Here is a 23148-nt window from a genome sequence, read left to right on the forward strand (position 1 = left end):
CGTCCAGTTTTGTTCCCTTGCTGGCGAGGAGTTGTGATCCTTTGGAGGAGAAGAGGTATTCTGGTTTTTGCAATTTTCAGCCTTTTTGCGCTGGTTTTTCCTCATCTTCGTGGATTTATCTACCTTTGGTCTTTGATATTGGTGACCTTCGGTGGGGTTTTTGTGTGGACATCCTTTTTGTTGATGTTGATGCTATTCCTTTCTGTTTGCTAGTTTTCCTTCTAACAGTCAGGTCCCTCTGCTGCAGGTCTGCTGGAGTTTGCTGGAGGTCCACTTCAGACCCTTTTTGCCTGGGTATCACCAGCGGAGGCTACAGAACAGCAAAGATTCCTGCCTGTTCCTTCCTCTGGAGCTTCATCCCAGAGGGGTACCCACCAAATGCCAGTGGAGCTGCCCTGTATGAGGAGTCTGTCAACCCCTGCTGGGAGGTATCTCCTATTGAGGAGGCACAGGGGTCAGGGACCCACTTGAAGAGGCAGTCTGTCCCTTAGCAGAGCTTGAACGCTGTGCTGGGAGATCCACTGCTCCTTTCAGAGCCAGCAGACAGGAACATTTAACTCTGCTGAAGCTGCGTCCACAGCTGCCCCTTCCCCAAGATGCTCTGTCCCAGGCAGATGGGAGTTTTATCTGTAAGCCCGTGACCAGGGCTGCTGTCTTTCTTTCAGAGATGCCCTGCCCAGAGAGGAGGAATCTAAAGAGGCAGTCTGGCTATAGCAGCTTTGCCGAGCTCGATTCAGATAGATTTTATGTAAAGGATAAGTTAACCTAAGGTAAAGACTATCAGAATTACTAATTATTAAATTCCTAAGGATATAAACCAAATGACAACCTGCTATTAGATAAAAACAAACATAATGATTTTGGTAAAGAGTTACTAAAGATGCTTCTAGTAGGAAATATATACAATTTCTAACTGAATGTCCTATTACCAACAATTCCTCCTCTGGGCTTGGATAGATTTCTGGGCACTGGCTTTCTCAGTCATAAAAGTAAGGAGCTATGTAAAATGGCCTCAAGAGTGCCTAGAGCTCCGAAAATTTATGGCTATGGAGGATGAACTCAATAATTAAACTGAAGCCAAAACCAAAGAGGTCATTGAGGTAAAAATCACATGCCTTTACATCAGACAAAGCAAATGAGTAGGGCTCTCTGAGATTATGTATGACTATAGTGTGAGAAACGGAAAGTCAGAAGCGTGAGGCCACTACAGTACCTAATTTCTGGGACAAAGAAGTCATCTAAGTATATACTTCTCCTGTATACTCTTTCCATCTTTTCTAGTAATCACCCCTCATGTCTACCATAAGCAGGTACTTAATAGGGAGAATTGGTGTTTCTTATCTAGGAATAACCAAGGCAAGCAAATTTCTACTTTTATATTATGTAGTGGGAAAATCTGTGCCTGTTCTTCTTTAGTGCAAAAAAGTTTGCAGGGGAATTTTTTGTATTTCTGTCAAAAATAGTTAAATAAGTACAAGAATGACACTACTTCAGAAGAATATATATAAACGCAGAGATTGAGGAACATTTAACTGTCAAAGTGTGCCAAATTGAAGAATGCAATCAAAGACTAGAACATCCCAAAATGCAATTTTCTTCATTCTTTTTTTCCCTTTTTCCTTCAAGCATTCTTTTTTTCCCTTTTTCCTTCAAGCTGTTCATTTCATACATATGTAACATTTTATCCCCCAAGTGTTTCATTTGCTCCACATCTGTGATTTGACATTTAATTAACTTACCAAAGCTAGGCAGGAAGTATTTGCTCAAAAACAATGGTATAGGGAAAAGGAACAGAATAAACCAATGTAATTTGGACTCACATAGATTATACTTTCACCCTGGGATTCTTTCATATGTCATTTTTAAAGGTAAAATTAATTCATCAACATAAATGTTAAAATCTTAAAATCCTTCACAGCAATAACTGTTAAAGCTATTCACAGATGGGGTATAATATTCCGTGATCCCCCCAGTTATCTCAATTTAAGAACTTAGAAATACTTGCACAAATAGCTTTATGTAATAGGTTCACTTCATATAATAGGGTCTTAGAAACCTATTAATTGGTTAGAGTGATCTTTTGAAGGGCCAATAATATAAACAAAAAAGCAAAAGCATTTGTAGGAGGAAAACTGATAGTACAACATTTAATATATAAGATATTAAGAGTCTAGATTTCTAGAATAGAAATACTATCTGATATAAAGAGAATATACTTACTGTCAGATCACTCTCACGTGAATACTAACAGCTGACAGAAGGCAATGCTTTAAATAATAAACCCAGCTGTTAAACAAAATCCGAAAGGAGTTAAAGATCTCTGGTCTTTTGTCTGCTTGACTCACTGAGTAACAATGACAATACTAAATTCAGAACTACAATCAAGATCCTTAAACTATTCAACCTCAATAATGAGTATAAAACTTACTCTCTAAATCTTTTGCTGTGGATTTTGGTTATTGTTGAAGATGCCATTGGACTGCCTATTCCAGAACTAGCAGGAGAGCCTTGTGACACAGGTGTCATACAGTATGGAGAGTTCTGACTTGCTGGAGAGAGTGAAGTATCACTGGGCATGCTTAGTCCAGTATCTGTGGAGATGTGGAGTGAAGGGAAAAAATTTAGAAACTTCAAATGCTGAAAAGTTCTACGTTGATCAATGCAATTTAGAATGGCCATTGTCTTTTGGGTCATTTCCAAATTTTCCAGAAGCTAATAAGGTGGGCATTTTTCATATCACAAATAAACATGTTCCATACACTACAAAAATTAAATTCTCCTATTGTCTGTTGAAGTATATTCTTAGCCAGGTGAGGTGGTGCATGCCTGTGGTCCCAGCTACTCGGGAGGGTGAGGCGAGAAAATCGCTTGAATCTGGGAGTTTGAGGTCAACCTGAGAAACGTTGTGAGACTTCCATCTCTTTAAAAAAAAAACATTCCCCCTCTCTCTCAAAAGTTAAGCATAGCCCAGAAGTCTCCACAGGGATGAGGAAGAATATACGTTATCTAAAACATGTGTTCCCAGAGAATTTAAATTAAAGAGAAAAAATCTGCACCTCTTAGGCTGGGCATGGTGGCTCATGCCTGTAATCCCAGCACTTTGGGAGGCCAAGGCAGAAGATTACTTGAGGTCCAGGGTTCAAGACCAGTCTAGCCAACATGGTGAAACCCCATCTCTACTAAAAATACAAATAAATTAGCCGGGCGTGGTGGCACATGCCTGTAGTCCCAGCTACTCGGGAGGCTAAGGCAGGAGAATCGCTTGAACCCGGGAGGTGGAGGTTGCAGTGAGCCAAGATGGCGCCACTGCACTCCAGCCTGGGCAACAACAGAGGCAGACACACACACACACACACACACACACACACACACACACACACACAACCTCTTGCCAGATCACATTACTCACTTCTTCATTTCTAGTTTTCCATCTATTTCTTAGAAATCTTTTTTTTTTTAACAATCTAAAACTTCCCATTATTGCTGGCAATGACAAATTCTACCTCACCCTCTCCACACCACTCCTGATTCTCCAGGTACCACCCCGGTCTCTCTCTTATTTGGTCTTTGCTTCTGTGTTCAAGAAGCCACATTATTAAACGCCATTTCTTGACTCTACTGTCTCCTTCGTTTAGTTATTGCTTCTTTCCTAAACAGCTAAACTCAGGAAATTAGTTTGTATTTGTATATCTAGTCCATTAATTAGCAAAGTTACACATGGTGTTTTTTTTTGTTTTTTTTGTTTGTTTGTTTTTGACACAGGGTCTCACTTTGTCATCCGGGCTGGAGTGCAGTGGCATGATCTCCACTCATTGCAGCCTCAACCTCCTGGGCTCAACCAATCCTCCCACTTCAGTCCCCCACGTAGCTTGGACTATAAATATGAGCCACCATGCCCAGCTAATTCTTGTATTTTTTTGTAGAGACAGGGTTTTGCCTTGTTGCCCAGGCTGGTCTCAAACTCCTGAGCTCAAGTGATCTGCCCATCTTGGCTTACCAAAGTGTTAGGATTATAGGCGTGAGCCACTGCGCCCAGCCCACGTGTATCTTCTTACCTTCCTACTGGGCTGTAAGCTCTTCAACAGCAGGACCTGTCTACTATATATCTTTATTACATTCCCCAACGTCCTCCTGCCACTCTAGTTACTAAAATACATGGGGTAAGCATTCAATAAACATTTGCTGAATGAATGGATGGATGATTACACCTAAAAACATGGGGAATCATTAAATTGAGAATAAAACAGAACCCTAAACAAACATGTCCCCAGTGAACAATCTTTAGAAATCAACTCATTTTTCTAAAAACAATGAAACATTGTTGCTTAATCTATGTGTAAACCAGATTTAAATGTGTTGCAAAAAGTTGGGCAATAAAGATATACTAGCAGAAAAATCTTTCTTTTATGGTGGTATAAATATTAGAAGAAATCTGCGGTTTTACTGAGTTACCAACTGGAATCATATGTGTTGCTACTTACTGTATGACACTGAATCTTATTGACCAACTAGATTCTGCTTTGCAATTGCATTCATTGTGACATATGTATTAATTCCATGAAAGCAAGAAAATCAACAAAAATGACTCAATGAAAAGTAGCCCTAAAAAGAAAGATAGCCAACAGTATTTTGGACGTAAAAGAAAACAAAATGAAAATACTTGTGACAATTCCAGAGATCCCATGCATTCGTGACATCTTAATTTTGAGAATTCACTACAAATTCAGGATTTAAGCCTCAAAAATGTCATAGGCCTACTATATAATACCTGTCCCCTTCTCTTTAACCATCTCCCTACAAAAACATCTTTAAAAGAAACCACTCTGAAGAATAAAGAGATTTATGTAAAATATGGAGCACGTCTTCCAATCAGGAGCATTAACTAGTGATAGCTTACGTATCTATTAAAATATTTCAGACCATTCCATGAGAAGAGGAGAAAGGGGGAGCTCCTTACCTTCCTGGGAAACAATCTCCTGTGGCAAGTCATCAATAAAATCTAAGTGCATTTCTGTTGGTTCCTCGGATCCCAAAAGATTGTGGTCCACAGTTAAGCGACCCTTCTTTTCCTCTCTTTCTTTTAAAATAACCTAAAAGTCATTACACTAGTCTTTAATTACAGATTACTCTTCAACTGTGTACAAATGATGACAATATACATTATAACACAGGTATGGTAGTTCACTTAAACATGAACATGAGAAGTTTGGCTAACTGGCAAAAAGGCAAATGTAATTTCAGACACTGTAAGTTGAAGGAAGTACTGCATACAAAATAAAGAAAAGCAATTATGTTATAAAATATACAGCTATCAAACCATATCTGATGCTTCAAATCCTAGGTGGCAAACTAGAGTTTCCAAAAAAAAAAAAAGGGTAAATTAAAAAGTTTGGAACCCAGGTCATACAGTTACATTTGATTGACATTCTACAGTTTTCAATTATTTGGACACGAATTATCTCATTTTGACCCTTTTAACAATAGTGAGTTAAATCAAATATGCTCCCCAATTTATAGATGAGAAAGATGAGAGTAAAATGGTTGCCTAAAATGATATGTATAGCAAGCACTGAAGTTAGTACTGAAATCCAGGGCTTCTGATTCCTGGAGTCTAATGTTTTGGGATACTACATATTTATCTTTTTTTTAACCTTATAGAAATAATTCATTTTCCAGGGCCCCGTTCTACACAGAAAGATAGTCATGATACTGATCATATCCTGAGCTTCAAATTAACACATTATCGTCAAGATTCATGTGTATGAATACTTCTCACAACAATCTGTTGGCTAAGACACCACAACCTACTTTTACAAAACAGATTAAAATCCTTATTCAGCCTATAAAATAAATATCCCACCAGATTTTGGTTTACCTTTTTAAGTGCTGTGGGTCGTTTTAGTTTTGCAATTTCCTTCTCTTTTCCTTTTTTTGCTTTAGAAGAAGCAATGTCCACAGAATTAAAGGATGTCAAACAGGGCTGACTTTTGGTTAAAGGTTTTCTATTAGTAGAGTCTTTAGTGTGAAAAGAAGCTGCAGTAACCACTAAAAACAAAGAGGAACATTAGTTTCACCATTAGGGCCAATCCCACATACTTTCAAAATTTCCAATAACTACAAAAACAAGAACATCCTCCTCCCACGGAAAAAACGACATCATAACAGTAGGAGCACTATACATGGCTAGGCAGTGTCCCTCAGATACAGCTTTTACCTATCCTTTAGAGACTAAGCCTATGCAATTAACCAATTTAGAAGTCCATTAAAGGGGTAAATAATTAGTTCTACTCTCCTGTACAACCCTCAAACATGGCAATTCCTTGCAACTGGTCTTCAGTCAGAACCATTCTACCTTTGAAACTTCACAATGCTGCACCCCTTCTTATTCCTACTGAATCTGCTATTTATCCTTATGTAAGATATCTTATCTATCACTTCTCTCCTTATTTCAGTTGGTCAGTAAAGAATGATGATTTTACCCACTCAGCTGCACTCAGCCTCACTCAGTAATTATTTTTATTTATTTATTTATTTATTTTGAGATGGAGTCTACTCTGTCGCCCAAGCTGCAGTGCAGTGGCACGATCTCGGCTCACTGAAACCTCCACCTCCTGGGTTCAAGCAATTCTCCTGCCTCAGCCTCCCGAGTAGCTGGGATTACAGGCACGTGCCACCACGCCCAGCTAATTTTGGTATTTTTAGTAGAGACAGGGTTTCACCATGTTGGCCAGGATGGTCTCGATCTCTTGACCTTGTGATCCGCCCGCGTTGGCCTCCCAAAGTGCTGGGATTACAGGCGTGAGCCACTACACCCGGCCTCAGTAATTCTTTTATGTCTGGTTGATATCCTCAGTTTCCACTGGCTTCTTCCAATCCTTTACTATACCTAAATCCCCAACCTCAATCCTCTCACTCTAGCAGAGCTTTCCTGCCACTTCCCTGAGAAGATGCTATCCAATATAAACTTACAAACCACCTGAAAGGAGGTGGCAGACATCCTTACTCCTGTCCAAGGCTCACCAACTGTCTTTATTCTTAATATCCCATCTCAGTTCCTCTAAGATCTAACTCTATTCCTATACCCTTGCATCTTTCAAGTTCCTCCCTGACCCTTGACTTTTTTCTTGATCCCCTAATAAGATGCTAGAATCTTCTATCTAAAAAAAAGAAAGGGTTTTTTAAAAACGCACACCAACTAAACCCTTCCCTTCAAGCTAAGGTGCCATCATTCCCCTTTCCTTCCCTATTAAACTTCGAAACAGTTTTTCTCTCATTATCACTTTTCAAATCATTACAATTTGACCTCTGCCCAACCCATTCTCTTGAAACGTACTGTCAAGGTCACACATAATCTTGCAATTGCCAAATACAATTCTCTGACTCTTCACTCTACTCTAATTTTCTTCAGCATTTGGTACCAAGGACTACATCCTCTTCCTCAAAATTCTATCCTTGCCTTCTGTAACATTACACTCCTTTATTTTTCTTACTCTTTCTCAAATCTATGTTTCTTGTTCTTCTTCCTCTTATCCTTTAAATGTGAGCATTCCACAAGGCTTTGTCTGTGAACATCTTTTTCCTAATTTTTCTTTCCTCCAACAATCTGATTTCCACAACTTCAACAATCATCTGTATTTGAAACTCACTGACTTGTAACCTAAACTATACATTCATAACTATATGCTAAATAGGAACCACCAGAATCTCCCATGCTAGCATTTAAAATACAACAGGCAGCATCTGCTCTTCCCAACAAAATTCTTCTATAATCCCTATCTTGTGTAGTAACATCGCAGCCCTTATCACCACCACAGTCATTCAAGACAGAGTCTGGAGTCATCACTGACCTGTTTCCAGATCCATCATTTCCCTATAATTCTTTTTCATCGTGATCAGTCTCATCCTTTTCTTGAACATGTGTATATATGGGTGTATATATATTAAAAAGATATATAATTATATATAAAACAATATATAGTTATATAATTTATAGTAATTATATAATCGTATTAACATTTAGCAACTGCTAAATGTTTATTTACGTATATTAACAGTATATGTATAAATATATAAACGTATATATTTAGCAGTATATACTGTATATATATAATATAGACATTATATATACTGTATATATGTACACATATAAACATATATAAACAGTTGCTAAATTAATTGAAGTTGTAACAATAAGCCATCTGAAGTATCACAGGTTAACAATCTCGTCTCCATAATAATATTAAACATTTATTGAGTGATTATAACCCAGATACTCTATAAGCACTTTACATATATCATCTCATCTAATTCTCAAGACAATCCTGAAGTAGGTACTCTCATATTAATGTGAGGAAACTGAAGCACAGGAAGGTTAAGTAACTTGCCAATGAAACACATGGAAGAACAGGATTCAAACAAAGGCAACTTGATTCCAGGGCCCCTGCTTTTAGCTACCAGGGCATACCGCCTCCAGAACACTGCTAACTCTCAGTTTTATTCCCTATTTTTACTCTTAAGTGAGAGATTACTGCCACTCTGCCCATCTCGACATGCAACTCTAAAGCTTTATATACATTCAGTACTATTTGTAATAATAGTTATTACAAATAACTATTGTAATAACAGAGGTTGATAGTGGATTGGTAACTAGATAGGTTTAAACGTTTTGCACACAGGTTAAAATTATACACTGTAATTTATCTTTCTGTCTAATAAGTAATAGTCCCTTCACATAGGATCAGAAGAAACACAAAATTCAATTTTGCCTCTCAACATTGGTGCTGGTGCTGTACATTGGTACCTTTCCTGTTCCTTTGTTCTATTCCTCACCCTCTAAAAAAAGACTATGAAAAGAAATGAGGGAACACAGAAAAGCTGAGCTCTAAATCTGACAAGGTTTGTTAAAATAGAAATTACTGTTTCAGTAGAAAGCCAGATCATTTTCTCATATACACACACACACAATCTGATCAAAACCCTTGTATGCAACTGAGTTTTAAACTGGATAATTTAAGAGAGCCAGATAACTTGTGATTTTTTTTATTTCAATCTTTGAAAAAGAAAAAAATTTGGGTGAGTCAAAATGCATATCAACTGACATTTATGCAGAGATCTAAAGAACCTGAGGGAAGCAAACTATGCTGATACCTGGGGAAAGAGCATCCCAGGAAAAGGGAATAGCAAGCCCACAGATACTGAGCTAGGATCATGCTGGGTGTGTCTGAGGACTGCTAATGCAGCTAGAGCAGAGTGTGTTAGGAGAGAATGGTGACGAAGGCAAAAAGGTAATACGGTCAGCTAAAATATGGCTTTAGTTAGGAGTCTGGCTTCATGCCAAGTGAAATGAAGCACTATTAGAGGATTCTGAGCAGTGAAGTGATATAATCCAGCTTACATTTTAAAAAGGTCACTCCTTTTAACGCAGACGAGGGGTTGTGGGGAGGGAAAAGCAGGTAGTAGTAAGGAGGCTACTCAGTCTAGTATGATACAATAATGGGGGCTACTGTGGTGGCAGGAAATCTGGTGAGTAGTTAAGAGTATGGATATGTTTTGCAGGCAGGACAGATACGATGTGTTAAAGGACTAGGTGTGGAAAGGAGCATGGACAATTTCAAGGCTTGCGGTTTAAGCTGACTTAAAATACACACACACAAACACACATACATATATACACACACACACACACATATATATACACATACATATATAAAATTTTAAAAATTTCGATTAACAACATCTAACATATATTAGCAGAGACAAACAGCAAATTGCTCAGACTAATGATATCACCTGTATATGACAGAGGTCTGGTGTTAGTAATTTGCCGTGCTTTCATTGCTTGCTGTTGTTTTTCCAGAGCAGCTAACATGTCCCCTAAATCTAGCTGCACAGGTGTTTTATTCTTTTTTCCAGCTGCTTTTGATAAAGCTTCCTACAAAATAAATATAAAAAATTAATTTTTTTGTTATAGTATGAAACTGTGGCATTTTAAGGTGACTACATTTAGCACTCCTTCTATCTATCCCATCAAACCTAGCAAGTAAACTATCACATTTGTTCATAAAAATGAATATGTACCTGTAATTTTTTTTGCTCCATACTTATTTCTGAATATTCTTGAGCTGTGGCAAGGGCTGCTGCTAAAGCTTTCTTCTTCTGACTTTTTGCACGTTTAGGAACTGAGGTGGTAATAGGAATTGGAGTCTGAACTATATTGATTGGTGAGTTTTCAGGTAAATCATCCAACTATGATAACCAGAAAAAACACATTTGTTAGTGATCCCATAAAAGTCAATCATAAGGAAAAAGGATCCAGAATGTGGGGTGTTCTGCAGTACAACCGGACTAGACTCTTCAAAGAATTCAATGTCATAAAGAACAGGATTTGACAGTGGGACCATTTCAGACTGGGAAATAACAAAGGGACAAAACAGCTTAATGCAGTGGGTGATGGCTGCCTGGATCCTTGAATGAAATAAAACAAAATACATCCAAAGTAAAATTTTGCAACAGTTGGGAAAATTTCAGTACAGACTGTATGTTGTATGATGATATCATTTAGTTAATGGTATTTTAGTAATAGAACTGTGGATTTCATAGGGTATTATCTTTGTTCAGGCTATGCTGGAAAGAAACATTAAAGATAGGTACTAAACACCATCTCCTGCACACTCTGCTGCTCCATGTGCCTTTACACTTATCTTTAATATTTCCCTTCAACATAGCCATTGTTCAAAAGATGTTATATTTTGCTTTTCTTTTTAAAGAGTTACTTACTACTTTAGAAGAAAGTTTTTGTTGAATATTCTCATCCTTAGCATTTCCATTCTCATTTAGTTCTTGAAACCCATCTTCATCCTGAAATGTTTCACATTTTAAGTAAAAAGAGTTCAAGGCAAACTCCTAAACTTTTTATAATGCTTAGAAGTATTGAAAAATGAGAAAGTTATTTCTTGTATTCTATTACTGAATTATTCAAAGTCGGTCTTAAAGAGGAAATGTCATTTCTCACATGCTAAAACATAAACAATTTAATTATTCAAGGATGGGGGCGTATCCACACATGTCCATTTTTTGGATTTCTGCACCTACTATTTCATTTTTATTAATAATTCTACCTTCAGATGGGTGGGTAATTGAAAAGAAATTCAAACTGGGTTTTATCACATTCAGATAATTTGAAAAAGTGTTTAACAGACAGCTTCATGTAAACTTTATTAATATATTCCTTGTTCTGCATTACTCCACACGATTGTCAATAAGGTTAAAAACATCTTTTCCATTGAAATTAATTTATTAATATCTTCCTTTATCCTGAAAATTATATCTAATATCTTTAAATATAAGTATAGAACCAATAGTACAGTTGAGTACATGTACTACAATTGCCAGACCTGGATATATTGAAACTATTCTTGAGAGAATAATTGAGATATACTCTCAAGTCCTTTGGCTCAATTACTAAACTTATCTAACATATTATTGAATTTTTTTTTTTTTGAGATGGAGTTTCACTATTGTTGCCCAGGATAGAGTGCAATGGCACAATCTCGGCTCACTGCAACCTCCACCTCCTGGGTTCAAGCAATTCTCCTGCCTCAGCCTCCCAGTTAGCTGGGATTACAGGGACCCGCCACCATGCCCAGTTAACTTTTTGTATTTTTAGTAGAGATGGGGTTTCACCACGTTGGCCAGGCTGGTCTTGAACTCCTGACCTCAAGTGATCCTGACCTCAGGTGATCCGCTTGGCCTCCCAAAGTGCTGGGATTACAGGCATTAGCCACCACGCCCAGCATATTATTGATTTCTATCCTCTGACCTCAAGCAAGTTTTCCAGTTTAATCTCCCATCTATTAACTCATTCAATAGAATTTATGATCCAACCAAAATGAGTTACTCAAATGAGTTACCGGAGATGTGTGGTGAAAAACATCTTGACACATACAAATTCTACTTGTTTTTTAAATTCATTTCAAACGTTACCTACCCTGCCACAAACCCAAAGTGACCTGTCTCTGCGCTCAACTCTAACCACACTCAACTAAGTATTAGGTGTGTATATGCCTATGTTCTTCTACTACACAGCAACTTTCCCAAAGATAGCAGGTCTATTCACCTTAATGTATCATTCAGAGCACCTTACTGCACACATATACTAGACCACCAGTAAGAATCTGTTAGATGAATAACAGTGCAATTAGGATATAAACTGTCTATCAGATAAAGTAAAACATTTTTCTTCCTTCTCTAAAATTCTCCTGGCTGGCAGCACAACTTAACTAGACTGAACTACTCAAATCTGAAAAGCCTTTCAAATGGATTGAATAACAACAAAAATTAAGTGAAAAAGCTCCATACTAAATAAAGTCCACATGAAATCAAGTTCTACCTCTATACATTACCTCAAAATGATGAACACACAGGACAAAAATTTATAAAAATAAACATCAGTAAAATTAATGTTAGATTAAATATATATAACCAAGACAAAAATGAGTTAATACTTCTGAGTAATTTATAATTTAATACTAGAATCACATGTTAAGACATAAAAAGTACTCACAATGTTCACAATGTAACAAATTAATTTCTTAATGGGAACATTTCCTATAACAGCTTACAAATAGAGTTTGAAAAAAATACCTCAAAATATAAAGACTCAGAATTTGGATCGCTTCTATGGGATTGACTAGAGCTTAAATGCTTATTATCTGGTCTCTTTTGCAAATTCTGTCTTCTTTCTGAGGAAGTACTGTGTCCTCGGCATCTGAATCCAACCTAAGTAAACCCCAGAGGGGAAAAAAAATCTAATTATTTTTAAATAAATGTTTCACTCAAATATATAACATACTGGCAGAAAAGTACACACAAGTGTACAACTCAATAAATTTTCACCAAGTGCATCACTTATTTTAAAGATCAAGTTTCTGACAAGTAAGGTACTTATAAGAAAAATAGAAAAATGAGACAATTAATGCACATTGCTTTTTTCCCCTCGACATGAATATTTATTAGCAGCTTTATTCACAAAAGTGAAAACAGGAAACAAACCAGATGTTCTACAGTGGGTGAACAGTTAAACTAACTGTGGCATATCCAGATCATAGTATAGAAGTCTGTATCAACCACAAAAAGGAATAAACTACAGTTGATAAACTCAACCACCAGAGAACCATGGAAGTGAAAAAGGCCAATCCCAAAAAGACTGTATGAAGGCATACAAAATTATTGAAACAACAAAATTAGAAAGGGAGAATAGATCAGTGGATTCTAGGGGATAAGGAGCAGTTGGTGTGGCTATGAAAGCCAACAGGAGGGTCCTTGTGATCATGGATCTGTTCTGCATCTTGACTGTATCGAGGCCAATATCTGGGTGTGATATTGCACTAAGTTTTGCAAGATGTTACCACAGGGGGGAAACTGCATATTACTTACTTATTTTTTTTAGAGACGTGATCTTGCTCTGTTGCCCAGGCTGGAGTGCAGTGGCTTGATCATAGCTCACTACAGCCTGAACACCTAGGCTCGAGTGATTCTCTTGCCTCAGCCTCCCAAGTAGCTGGGACTACAAGCACATGCCACCACACCCAGCTAATTGTTTTATTTGTATTTTTGTAGAGACAGGGGTCTCGCTATGTTGCCCAGGCTGGTCTCAAACTGCTGACTTCAAGCAATCTTCCCACCTTGGCCTCTCAAAGTACTGAGATTAAGGCATGAGTCACATGCCTGGCCTTTTACATTACTTTTTCAGTTAGGATCTTACTCTGTCACCCAGGCAGGAGTGCAGTAGTGTGATCACAGCTCACTGCAGCCTCAACCTCCTAGGCACAAGTGATTCTTTCACCTCAGCCTCCCAAACAACTAGGACCACAGGTGTGCACCACCACACCCAGCTAATTTTTTTTATTTTCTGTAGAAGCAGGGTCTACCTATATTGTCCAGGCTGGTCTGGAACTCCTGGGCTCAAGGGATCCTCCTGCCTCGCCTCCCAAAGTGCTGGGATTACAGGCATGATTCACTGTGCCCAGCTACTCTTTAACTACTGTAAGTCTTCTGATACTTGCAGTTTATTTTTTTATAAAACAGATAAAACAATTAGGAGAATAATTTAATACAAATCTTGTTTCCAAGATTTAAGAGAATAAGCTTTTATTAAATCACATAAATTAGTATTATCATTGTATGTTATGGACTAAAATGTTTCCATCTCCTAAAATTCATGTATTAAAATCCCAATACGCCCTCCGCCCATGAGATGGTATTTGAAAGTGCGGCCTTTGGGAGGTGATTAAGTTATGAGGGCAGAGCCATCACAAATGGGATTAGTGACCTCATATAAGAAACCCCAGAGACGCCTTCACCCCTTCTACTACATAAGGACAAAGCTAGAAGACAGCACCTATGAACCACAAAGCAGGCCCTTACCAGACATCGAATTTGCCAGTGCCTTGGACTTCCCACCCTCCAGAACTGAGAGAAATAAACTTCTGTTGTTTATAAGTCACTGAGTCTATAGCATTATCTTATAGCAGCCAAAACAGACCAAAAAATCCCATTAACGAATATGCAAAATGTTCAACTGTCATATGGGCAAGAAAAAAAACATAAAGCATTCTAAGACTCTTAAGACATTTCAAGTTACCTCTCTTAAGTACCAAATGCAGCTAACAGTAAATGCCTCTCTTAACCAGGACACTTAAAATATATGAAAAGTATAATCTTTAGTAACAGCTACTCCAAAATTCTAACAACTGCGAATTGGAAGCAGACCTGGAGAGAAGGTGCTGGTACGCAGGCCTTGGATTCTGAAGTCAAACAGATGCACACAAAGACCTGGAACCACCTGAATTCTCACGCTTGCTGTTGTAAACCAGAATTAGTATATATGTATTAACGGTGTTACAAACGGTAAAACAATTTTCTTTAAAAACAAACGCAACCTGATTCTTACACTTCGAGACATAAAGCACCAGGATTAAATTAAAACCCCCAAACTAATGGTCCCAACAAAGTTCATGTGAGCCAAATGTGCAAGTACTCCAATAAACTCATGAATGAATCAATAACCTCAGGACGTCGAAATACTTTTTGTCAGCTCTTCTAAGAAAGAGTTTTGTTGATAGAAAGAGAGTATACTGAACAAAACAAAGCAGAAGCTACGGCTTTGAATATATATTAAGATTCTTAAATGAGTAGCACAAAATTAATTTAAAAATTTTAAAGTTTTCATACCCCATTTACAATAAAAAGGAAAAAAATATTAGAAATTGCCACTAAGAATATGTACAAACTTATTTAAAGAGAACTTTACAACACTTCCATTTATTTGATTGATTGACTAACTGCTTAACTGAGACAGGGTCTCATTCTGTCACCCAGGCTGGAGTGCAGTGGCGCCATCATAGCTTCCTGTAACCTCAAACTCCTGGGCTCAAGCGCTCCTCCCACCTCAGCCTCCCAAGTAGCTAGGACTATGGGTGCATGCCACCATGCCTGCCTTACACCACTTCTAAAGAACACAAAAAAACGATTCAAGCCAGGTGCGGTGGCTCATGCCTGTAATCCCAGCACTTTGGGAGGCTGAAGCGGATGGATCGCTTGAGGTCAGGAGTTCGAGACCAGTCTGGCCAACATGGTGAAACCTGGTCTCTACTGAAATACAAAAATTAGCCACGTGTGGTAGCAGGCACCTGTAATCTCAGCTACTTGGGAGGAGGCTGAGGCAGGAGAATCATTTGAACCCAGGAGGAGGAGGTTGCAGTGAGCTGAGATTGTGCCACTGTACTCCAGCCTGGGCAACAGAGCAAGACTCCGTCTCAAAAAAAAAAAAAAAAAAAAAGATTCAAAAATAGGAAGACATACTGTTTTTGCATAGAAAGGTGACACATCATAAAGGTAGCTGATTCTCTCTAAGTTTATAGATTAATTTAAACACCAATGGAACAGAATAGAAAGTCCAGAAATGGATTCCAATATATTTGGAAATTTAATAAGTGATAAAGGTAATTAAAGTCAGTGAAGAAGAGATCAACTTTTCAACAAATGGTGCTGGAAGATTTTAAAAAGTCACTTTGAAATTACAAAGTAGGATCATATCTCACATCATATATCAAGAAAAACTCCAAATGGAATAAAGATTTAAATGTAAAAAGCAAGGCCATGAATACACTAGAGGAAAAAACAAGCAAATTCCTTTACAGCTTTAGAGCAGGGGCAAAGCTCTTCCAACTATGATTTAAAACCATTTAGAAGCCATCAAAAAAAAAAGGACCAATAAAGTCAATTTATAAATATAAACTTCTTAATGTTATTTTAAAAATAAACTGTGCATGGCAATAATCATGATAACAATGAGCAAAGTAAAAAATAAAAAGGAAAACCTAGCAAAATATTTGCAACTTGTATTACATATTAAAGACTCCAAGTAACTTCAGGAATTTGATAAAAACTTGATCAAACTGATTTTAAAATGTACCCCAAAAAAGAAAGAAATAGATCAAGATTCAAAAAATGAGCAAAGGATAGGACCAGGTAAGTTCACAGGAAAAGAAGTAAATACAAATGCTCCTTAAACACATGGAAGAATGATCAACTACATTAAGACATAATTTTTATCTAACTGGCATACACCCCACATCCTGAAAACGCACTATATCTGAAGCCGTATGAAACTAGGCACTTTCCACATTGTTGTTGAGGATGCAAACTGATACAATCTGGTGATATTTACCAAAACAACAGATGAATTTACCTTCTGACTCAGCAGTCCCTAACTAGAAACTGATTCTATACATACACATTTCTAAATGACACAGCAGCATGTCTATAACAGCAACAGTTTGCAAACAACTCAAGTGTCCACTGGTAAGACTACAGAAATCAACAAGATTATATCCACACAATATTATGAGTTGTCTAAAAGGAAAAAGTGTGGAAGCCCTTTACGTAGTAATATGGAAATTATGAAAATGTCTCCAAGATACACTGTTAAGTGAGCAAAGCAGAGAACAGAGTAGATATGCTCTTTTATGTAAAGAAAGAACAAAAATAAGATATATACTTCTATTTACTTATAATGAAGTGAAAAAACTCTGGAAGACAAGAAATTACTCAAAGTGGGAGAGGTATGGGGGAGAGGAGAAGTCAAGGAGAAGCAGAGGTGAAATGAGACTTTTACATTGTATATAATCTTTTTTTAAAAATCTCTTTTACTTTTCAACCTATTCCATAAAATAAAGCCGTTTTAAAAGATTTCAAGTTTTTGGATTCTTTACATCATTTAAAATTAGACCTATACCAGACTAAAGAAATGATCTATATTACCCAATGTTAAAACACCAGGAAGGATGTTTAAAACTCTTGTAATTAAACAGCATGGTATAGGTGCAAAAATATGATAAACTGAACAAAACAAGTAGCCCCAAAATAACATAAAAGAAATCAGTAGGCTGGGTGCCATGGCTCACCCCTGTAATCCCAATACTTTGGGAGGCCGAGGTGGGTGGATCACGAGGTCAGGAGTTTGAGACCAGCCTGGCCAACATAGTGAAACCCTGTTTCTACTAAAAATACAAAAATTACCCACATGTGGTGGCGGGCACCTGTAATCCCAGCTACTCAGGAGGCTGAGGCAGGACAATCACTTGAACCCGGGAGGCGGAGGTTGCAGTGAGCTAAGATGGTGCCACTGCATTCCAGCCCGGGCAACAAGAGCAAGACTCTGTCTCAAAAAAAAAAAAAAAAAGAAAGAAATCACCAAATCACTAAAATGGAAACACAAACCAGGGAAAGAATGTTAGGATAACTGGTTAACTACTTTGAAAATTTTGTTTTACCATGGATCAAAATAAATCTCAGATAAAAATGCCCTGAAATATTATATTATAAAAAGTAGCAGAACATACAGGTCAATATTTATTTGATTTCTAAAACATGTTTAGAGCCTAAAAACAATCAGAAATTGCAAACAGGGAAAAACATTTTGACTTAAAAAGATTCTGCATCTCAAAAATCAAACAAATCAAAAATCAAACAAATACACTTAAGTAAAGTACAAGGATAACAAAGCATCAGAAGTAGAAAGCAAATACATTGTCAAACATGTGGCTCCAGTTCTTTGGTGCCATATATATTTGCAAAGTTTTCTTTTTTGTTCTTTTAACATTCCTCATCAAGTTTTGAGAAAGAGATAAAATGTTTTTCATCTCAGTATTATTTCCTTTCTAGTGAGCTACTGATACCAAAACCAATAGTACTGAAACTGTAAACATGGGTAGGACTAGCAATTACAGTCTCAACAGAAAATTTCAGCCCGTATGTAAATATTAGGTAGAATTCATTTATCTAATCTACATAAATGATTCCCCTTTTAGCTCTTTTGTTTTTAATCAAATGAAGTTAGACTGCCTCACAAGCTTGCCATAAATGATTTATTTTTGCAATAACCACATGGAAGAGTGAATTTTTTTTTTTTTGACAGCCTAATTAATGTTAAGGTACATATGAAGTACAGGTTGAGTTATTCCTTATCTGAAACGCTTGGGACCAGAAGTGTTTTGAATTTCAGACTTTTTCAGATTCTGGAATATCTGCATATACATACTGAGGTACCTTGGGGATGGGATCCAAGACTAAACACGAAATTCACTTGTGTTTCACATACACCTTATACACATAGCCAGAAGGTAATTTCATACATTATTTTAAATAACTGTAGGCATTAAACAAAGTTGTGTTAAGTACTTATGTGTAGAATTTTCTACTTGTGGTATCATGGCACTAAAAAAGTTTCATATTTTTCAATTAAAAAATGGGCAAATGATTTGAACAGTCATTTCTCAAGAGAAGGCATACATGAAAAAATGCTCAGCATCACTAATCATCAGGGAAATGCATATCAAAACCATAATGAGGTATTTTCTCATCTCAGAATGCCTATTCTCAAAAAGACAAAAAAAAAAAAAAATGCTGGTATGCTGGTGAGGATGCAGAGAAAAGGAAACTCGTATACACATTGATCTTGGGAATGTAAATTAGTATGACCACTACAGAAAATAGTATAAAGTTTTCTCAAAAACTAAAAAAGAACTGCCATATGATCCAGCAATCCCACTACTAGATCCAAAGAAAAGGCCATCAGTATGTTAAAGAGATATCTGCCTCTCTTCTTTATTGCAGCATTATTCACAATAGCCAAGATATGAAATCAACTTAAGTGTCCATCAGCAGATGAATGGATGAAGAAATGTGGTATATATAAACAAGGGAATACTATTCAGCCATAAAAAGAACAAAATCCTGTCATTCACAGCAACATGGATGAGCCTAGAGGACAATATGTTAAGTGAAATAAGCAAGGCACAGAAAGATAAATAACACACGTTGTCACTTACATGTGGAAGCTAAAAAAGTTGATCTTACAAGTAGAGAGTAGAATAGTGGTTACCAGAGGCTGAGAAGGGTTGAGGGAGAGGGATAGGGAAAGGTTGGTCAACAAATGCAAAATTACAGTTACATAGAGGGAATAAATTCTAGTGTTCTATAGCCCTGGTAGAGTGACTACAGTTAACAATAATTTAATGTTTATTTTCAAATAGGGGACAGGATTCTGAATGTTCCCAAAACAAAGAAATGATCTATGTTTGAGATGATGGATATGTTAATCACCCTGATTTGATCATTACACATTATATACATATATCAATATATCACACTATACTTTATAACTATGTACAGTTATCATGTGTCGACTAGAAAGAAAAAAGTTTCAGATGCTCTAAAATCCCAATCCCAAATCCAAAATGCTCTAAAATCTGAAACTTTTTTCTTGGATGCTCAACCTGTATTTCATTCCAGGGAGGCAAAGGAACAGGCAAAGAGTTAGTATATTTAACCCATTAGTAACTTGCTCCTATTTAAGTTTATTCACAGATGAACATGTCCATATAGTCATATGATAGTTTTAATTCCTTAAATAGAGTTAAGGAATCCAAGAAGGCCATCTGAAAAATGAAAAGGAAAAATAATGACCATTAAACAACTCCCTGATTTTACAGCCAACCAAAGCAGGAAGATACAGTTATGGGTAGTTCATGGCAGTGCACAGCCTGCTCTACTGTACTGCAGTTACACCTTGTTCCTCTGGGCCTCAGGAAACTGCTCTGTCTGACTACCTCATGGCAAGCCATCACTATGGCACTGCCATTAGCACAAAAGGGTATTTACAGTCAAGTAAAGACACGTGGACAAGGCTACAATCCTTAAGATCAAAGAATCAGTATTTAAAGCACAAAATGCTTTTGAATTTTTATGTGGGAAAAAGACATGGCAAATGAAACAGGATTAAAGGGCATCCTTTTTTAACATATAAAATATTTAAATATACAGAAATGTAGAAAAATGGTACCATATATACCCACTCAACACTTTGCCATTTTATTATTTAAGTAAGTTTATTAGCTAAGCCATTTTAAAGTTACACATGATAGTTCACTTCCAAATCACTCCATGTGCATATCCACTACACCACTGTAACTAACAAATCTAAAATGACTCATCTCATACCTAATCAATTTTCTCCAACCTAATTCGAATTACCTGTGAATTATTTCTTTGTTCAGTTTGCCTTCCACCTCTAGAAAATGTCTGATTTTTTTCCATCCAAGGTTTTTTCTGAGTTGCCTGGCAAGTTACATTGGACCAATTTACACCACCTATAACAAATGAAATTTTAAATTATAATTTACTTATAAAAGGTAGGAAAACCTAAATTGACCTGACTTCACATACTGAAATTCAGTCACTAGAAATGTAATAGTGAAAATTTTTCTATAAACCTTATTTTTTTTTTTTTTTTGAGACAGAGTTTCACTCTTCTTGCCCAGGCTGGAGTGCAGTGGCGAGATCTTGGCTCACTGCAACCTCCGCCTCCCGGGTTCAAGCAATTCTCCTTCCTTAGCCTCCCAAGTAGCTGGGATTACAGGCGCTCACCACCACGTCCAGTTAACTTTTTTGTATTTTTACTAGAGATTGGGTTTCATCATGTTGGCCAGGCTGGTCTCGAACTCCTGACCTCGTGATCCATCCACCTCGGCCTCCCAAAGTTCTGGGATTAGAGGCGTGAGCCACCTTACCCGGCCCTATAAACTTCTAAGCAGTACTACAGCTCTTAGTAATACAAGTGTCCTCTTACAGAATATCTCCAGCTGGCATTTCCTCAAGCTGATCAGCAAAACTGTACTTCCAAATTACCTTGAATCTCTGGAAGACTTCTAAGTTTTTTTTGCAGTATCAGCAAGCCTCATGCTTAAAAGGAAAACTCTGATATGGACAAAGTAGAAAGTATAGCAAAAACACAATGCAGAAAACAAGTACCTGCACACATAGATGATTCCACATGCTAAAAAAAGAAACAAAAAGACAATTATACTCTACTTGAGAACCAACATTATGTACTTTGCTAAATGTTTTATAATTTATCCTAGTGTGAAGCATGCATATCACAATATTATCATACTTCTTCATAAATGAATATTTTTATTAATAAAATACAAAATACATTTGTAACTATCCTATTACTACAGGAATTGCTAATGAAAACAGATACTTAAGGTTTAGCAGAGGATGCAAAATAATAATACTGATATCAATGACCAATAAAGAAATCAAGACGATGTCACATACATTCATGGTCCCAGAATCAGGATTTCTCAAAGCCCCTGCTGCAGGCTGGTTGTTGCTGTGTTTGGGACTGCAGTAACCACTATCACTGTCAATGTCGGCTTCACTAGCCCCCTGCTCACTAGAAGATTCAGCAGTAGGGTGGGATGCTCTTCTTCTCCTGCCCTTGGACTTCCAGAGCATTGTTGCAGTGGTCTCTGAGAGAGACTTGTTAGCGATATCTGATGGGAAATCTACAAAGGCAAGGAAAGTTTGACAATTCTTTGTGATGAACAAATTGATAAATTCTCATTAAATCATCATTAAGATTGTAAGAAAATAGATACCAAACTTCATAAATGAAGAAATAGGTGACAACTTTTTGAAAAGGTCATTAAAAGGTAAGATGTTCCTGGTAAGTTGGTTCATAACGCTTTTTGTTTTTCTTGAGGCAAGGTCTCAGTCTGTTTCGCAGGCTGGAGGGCAGTGGTGCAATCTTGGCTCACTGCAACCTTTGCCTCCCAGGCTCAAGTAATCCTTCTACCTCAGCCTCCCAAGTAGCCGGGACTACAGGCACGCACCACCACCACACCAGGGTTATTTTTTGTAGAGACAGGGTTTCGCCATGTTGCCCAGGCTGGTCTCAAACTCCTGAGCTCAAGCGATCCACCCGACTTGACCTCCCAAAATGCTGGGATTACAGGCATGAGCTACCTCGCCCAGTCTATATGTTTTTATTATGAAAATAGAATAAAATATATCACTAAAATACTAAAACCACCATCAACCATTTAGGAAAGAGAACATCGTCAATCTTTTGAAGGTCACTGTGTGCTCCCCTCCACTACTATACCATTTTCTTACCCAGAGCTTACAATCTATTCTGAATTCTGTGCATATCATTCCCTCACTTTTCTTTACACATTTGCCATGGATTTCTGTATTTCTAAAACCTAAATCATATAATTTTCCAGTTTCTAACTTTATTTTAAAACGCCACTTTATCCATGTGACTTCTCACCCCTGCCACACCTCAACACTGGCTTTCAGATTCTGGTGCATGTGATTCATGCCTTTACATGAATATACCACAGTGTACTTATCCTTTGTACCACTGATGAGACACCTGAGTTGTTTTGGAGTTTTGCTACTAAGAACAATAGTACTGTTGACATTGATACACAGACACATGAACATGCATATATGCATATGTAAGTTTCTCTAAGGTAAATACTGCAAGAACTTAGGGGATGCACATATCCAACTTTACTTGATGCCAAATCATTTTCACAGGTACTTAATAGACAGTTATACTCCAACAGTAGTATATACCCCCAATGATCCACATATTCATTAAATACTTTACATTATCATCCAGACTGTACTTAATCTGTTGGTTATAAAATGGTGGCTCATTGTGGGTTTTAATTTGTATGTACCTGCTTAATAATGAGGCTGATCTTTTTTTTTTTTACTTTTAGCCACAGTGTT

The 23148-nt window shown here is 37.1% G+C and overlaps 1 protein-coding gene across 2 annotated transcripts in view; it reads right to left on the minus strand.

Annotated features, from left to right (window-relative positions):
• The window catches only part of SECISBP2L (SECIS binding protein 2 like), a 57909-nt gene that overhangs the window by 18149 nt on the left and 16612 nt on the right, over positions 1-23148 (minus strand). Inside the window, exons 5-14 of one of the 2 annotated variants that reach the window (XM_001166673.6) lie at positions 21682-21911; positions 21373-21397; positions 20596-20711; positions 12643-12777; positions 10777-10857; positions 10078-10245; positions 9790-9931; positions 5876-6045; positions 4958-5090; positions 2429-2591 (exon numbers count right to left, since the gene is read on the minus strand). In XM_001166673.6, the coding sequence (XP_001166673.2) occupies positions 2429-2591; positions 4958-5090; positions 5876-6045; positions 9790-9931; positions 10078-10245; positions 10777-10857; positions 12643-12777; positions 20596-20711; positions 21373-21397; positions 21682-21911 (1363 nt within the window). The remainder of the gene's footprint in view (positions 1-2428; positions 2592-4957; positions 5091-5875; positions 6046-9789; positions 9932-10077; positions 10246-10776; positions 10858-12642; positions 12778-20595; positions 20712-21372; positions 21398-21681; positions 21912-23148) is intronic. The other variant, XM_510387.7, reaches the window with a different exon arrangement.

Source organism: Pan troglodytes, chromosome 16 (genome assembly GCF_028858775.2).
Source record: "Pan troglodytes isolate AG18354 chromosome 16, NHGRI_mPanTro3-v2.0_pri, whole genome shotgun sequence".
Classification (NCBI taxonomy): domain Eukaryota; kingdom Metazoa; phylum Chordata; class Mammalia; order Primates; family Hominidae; genus Pan; species Pan troglodytes.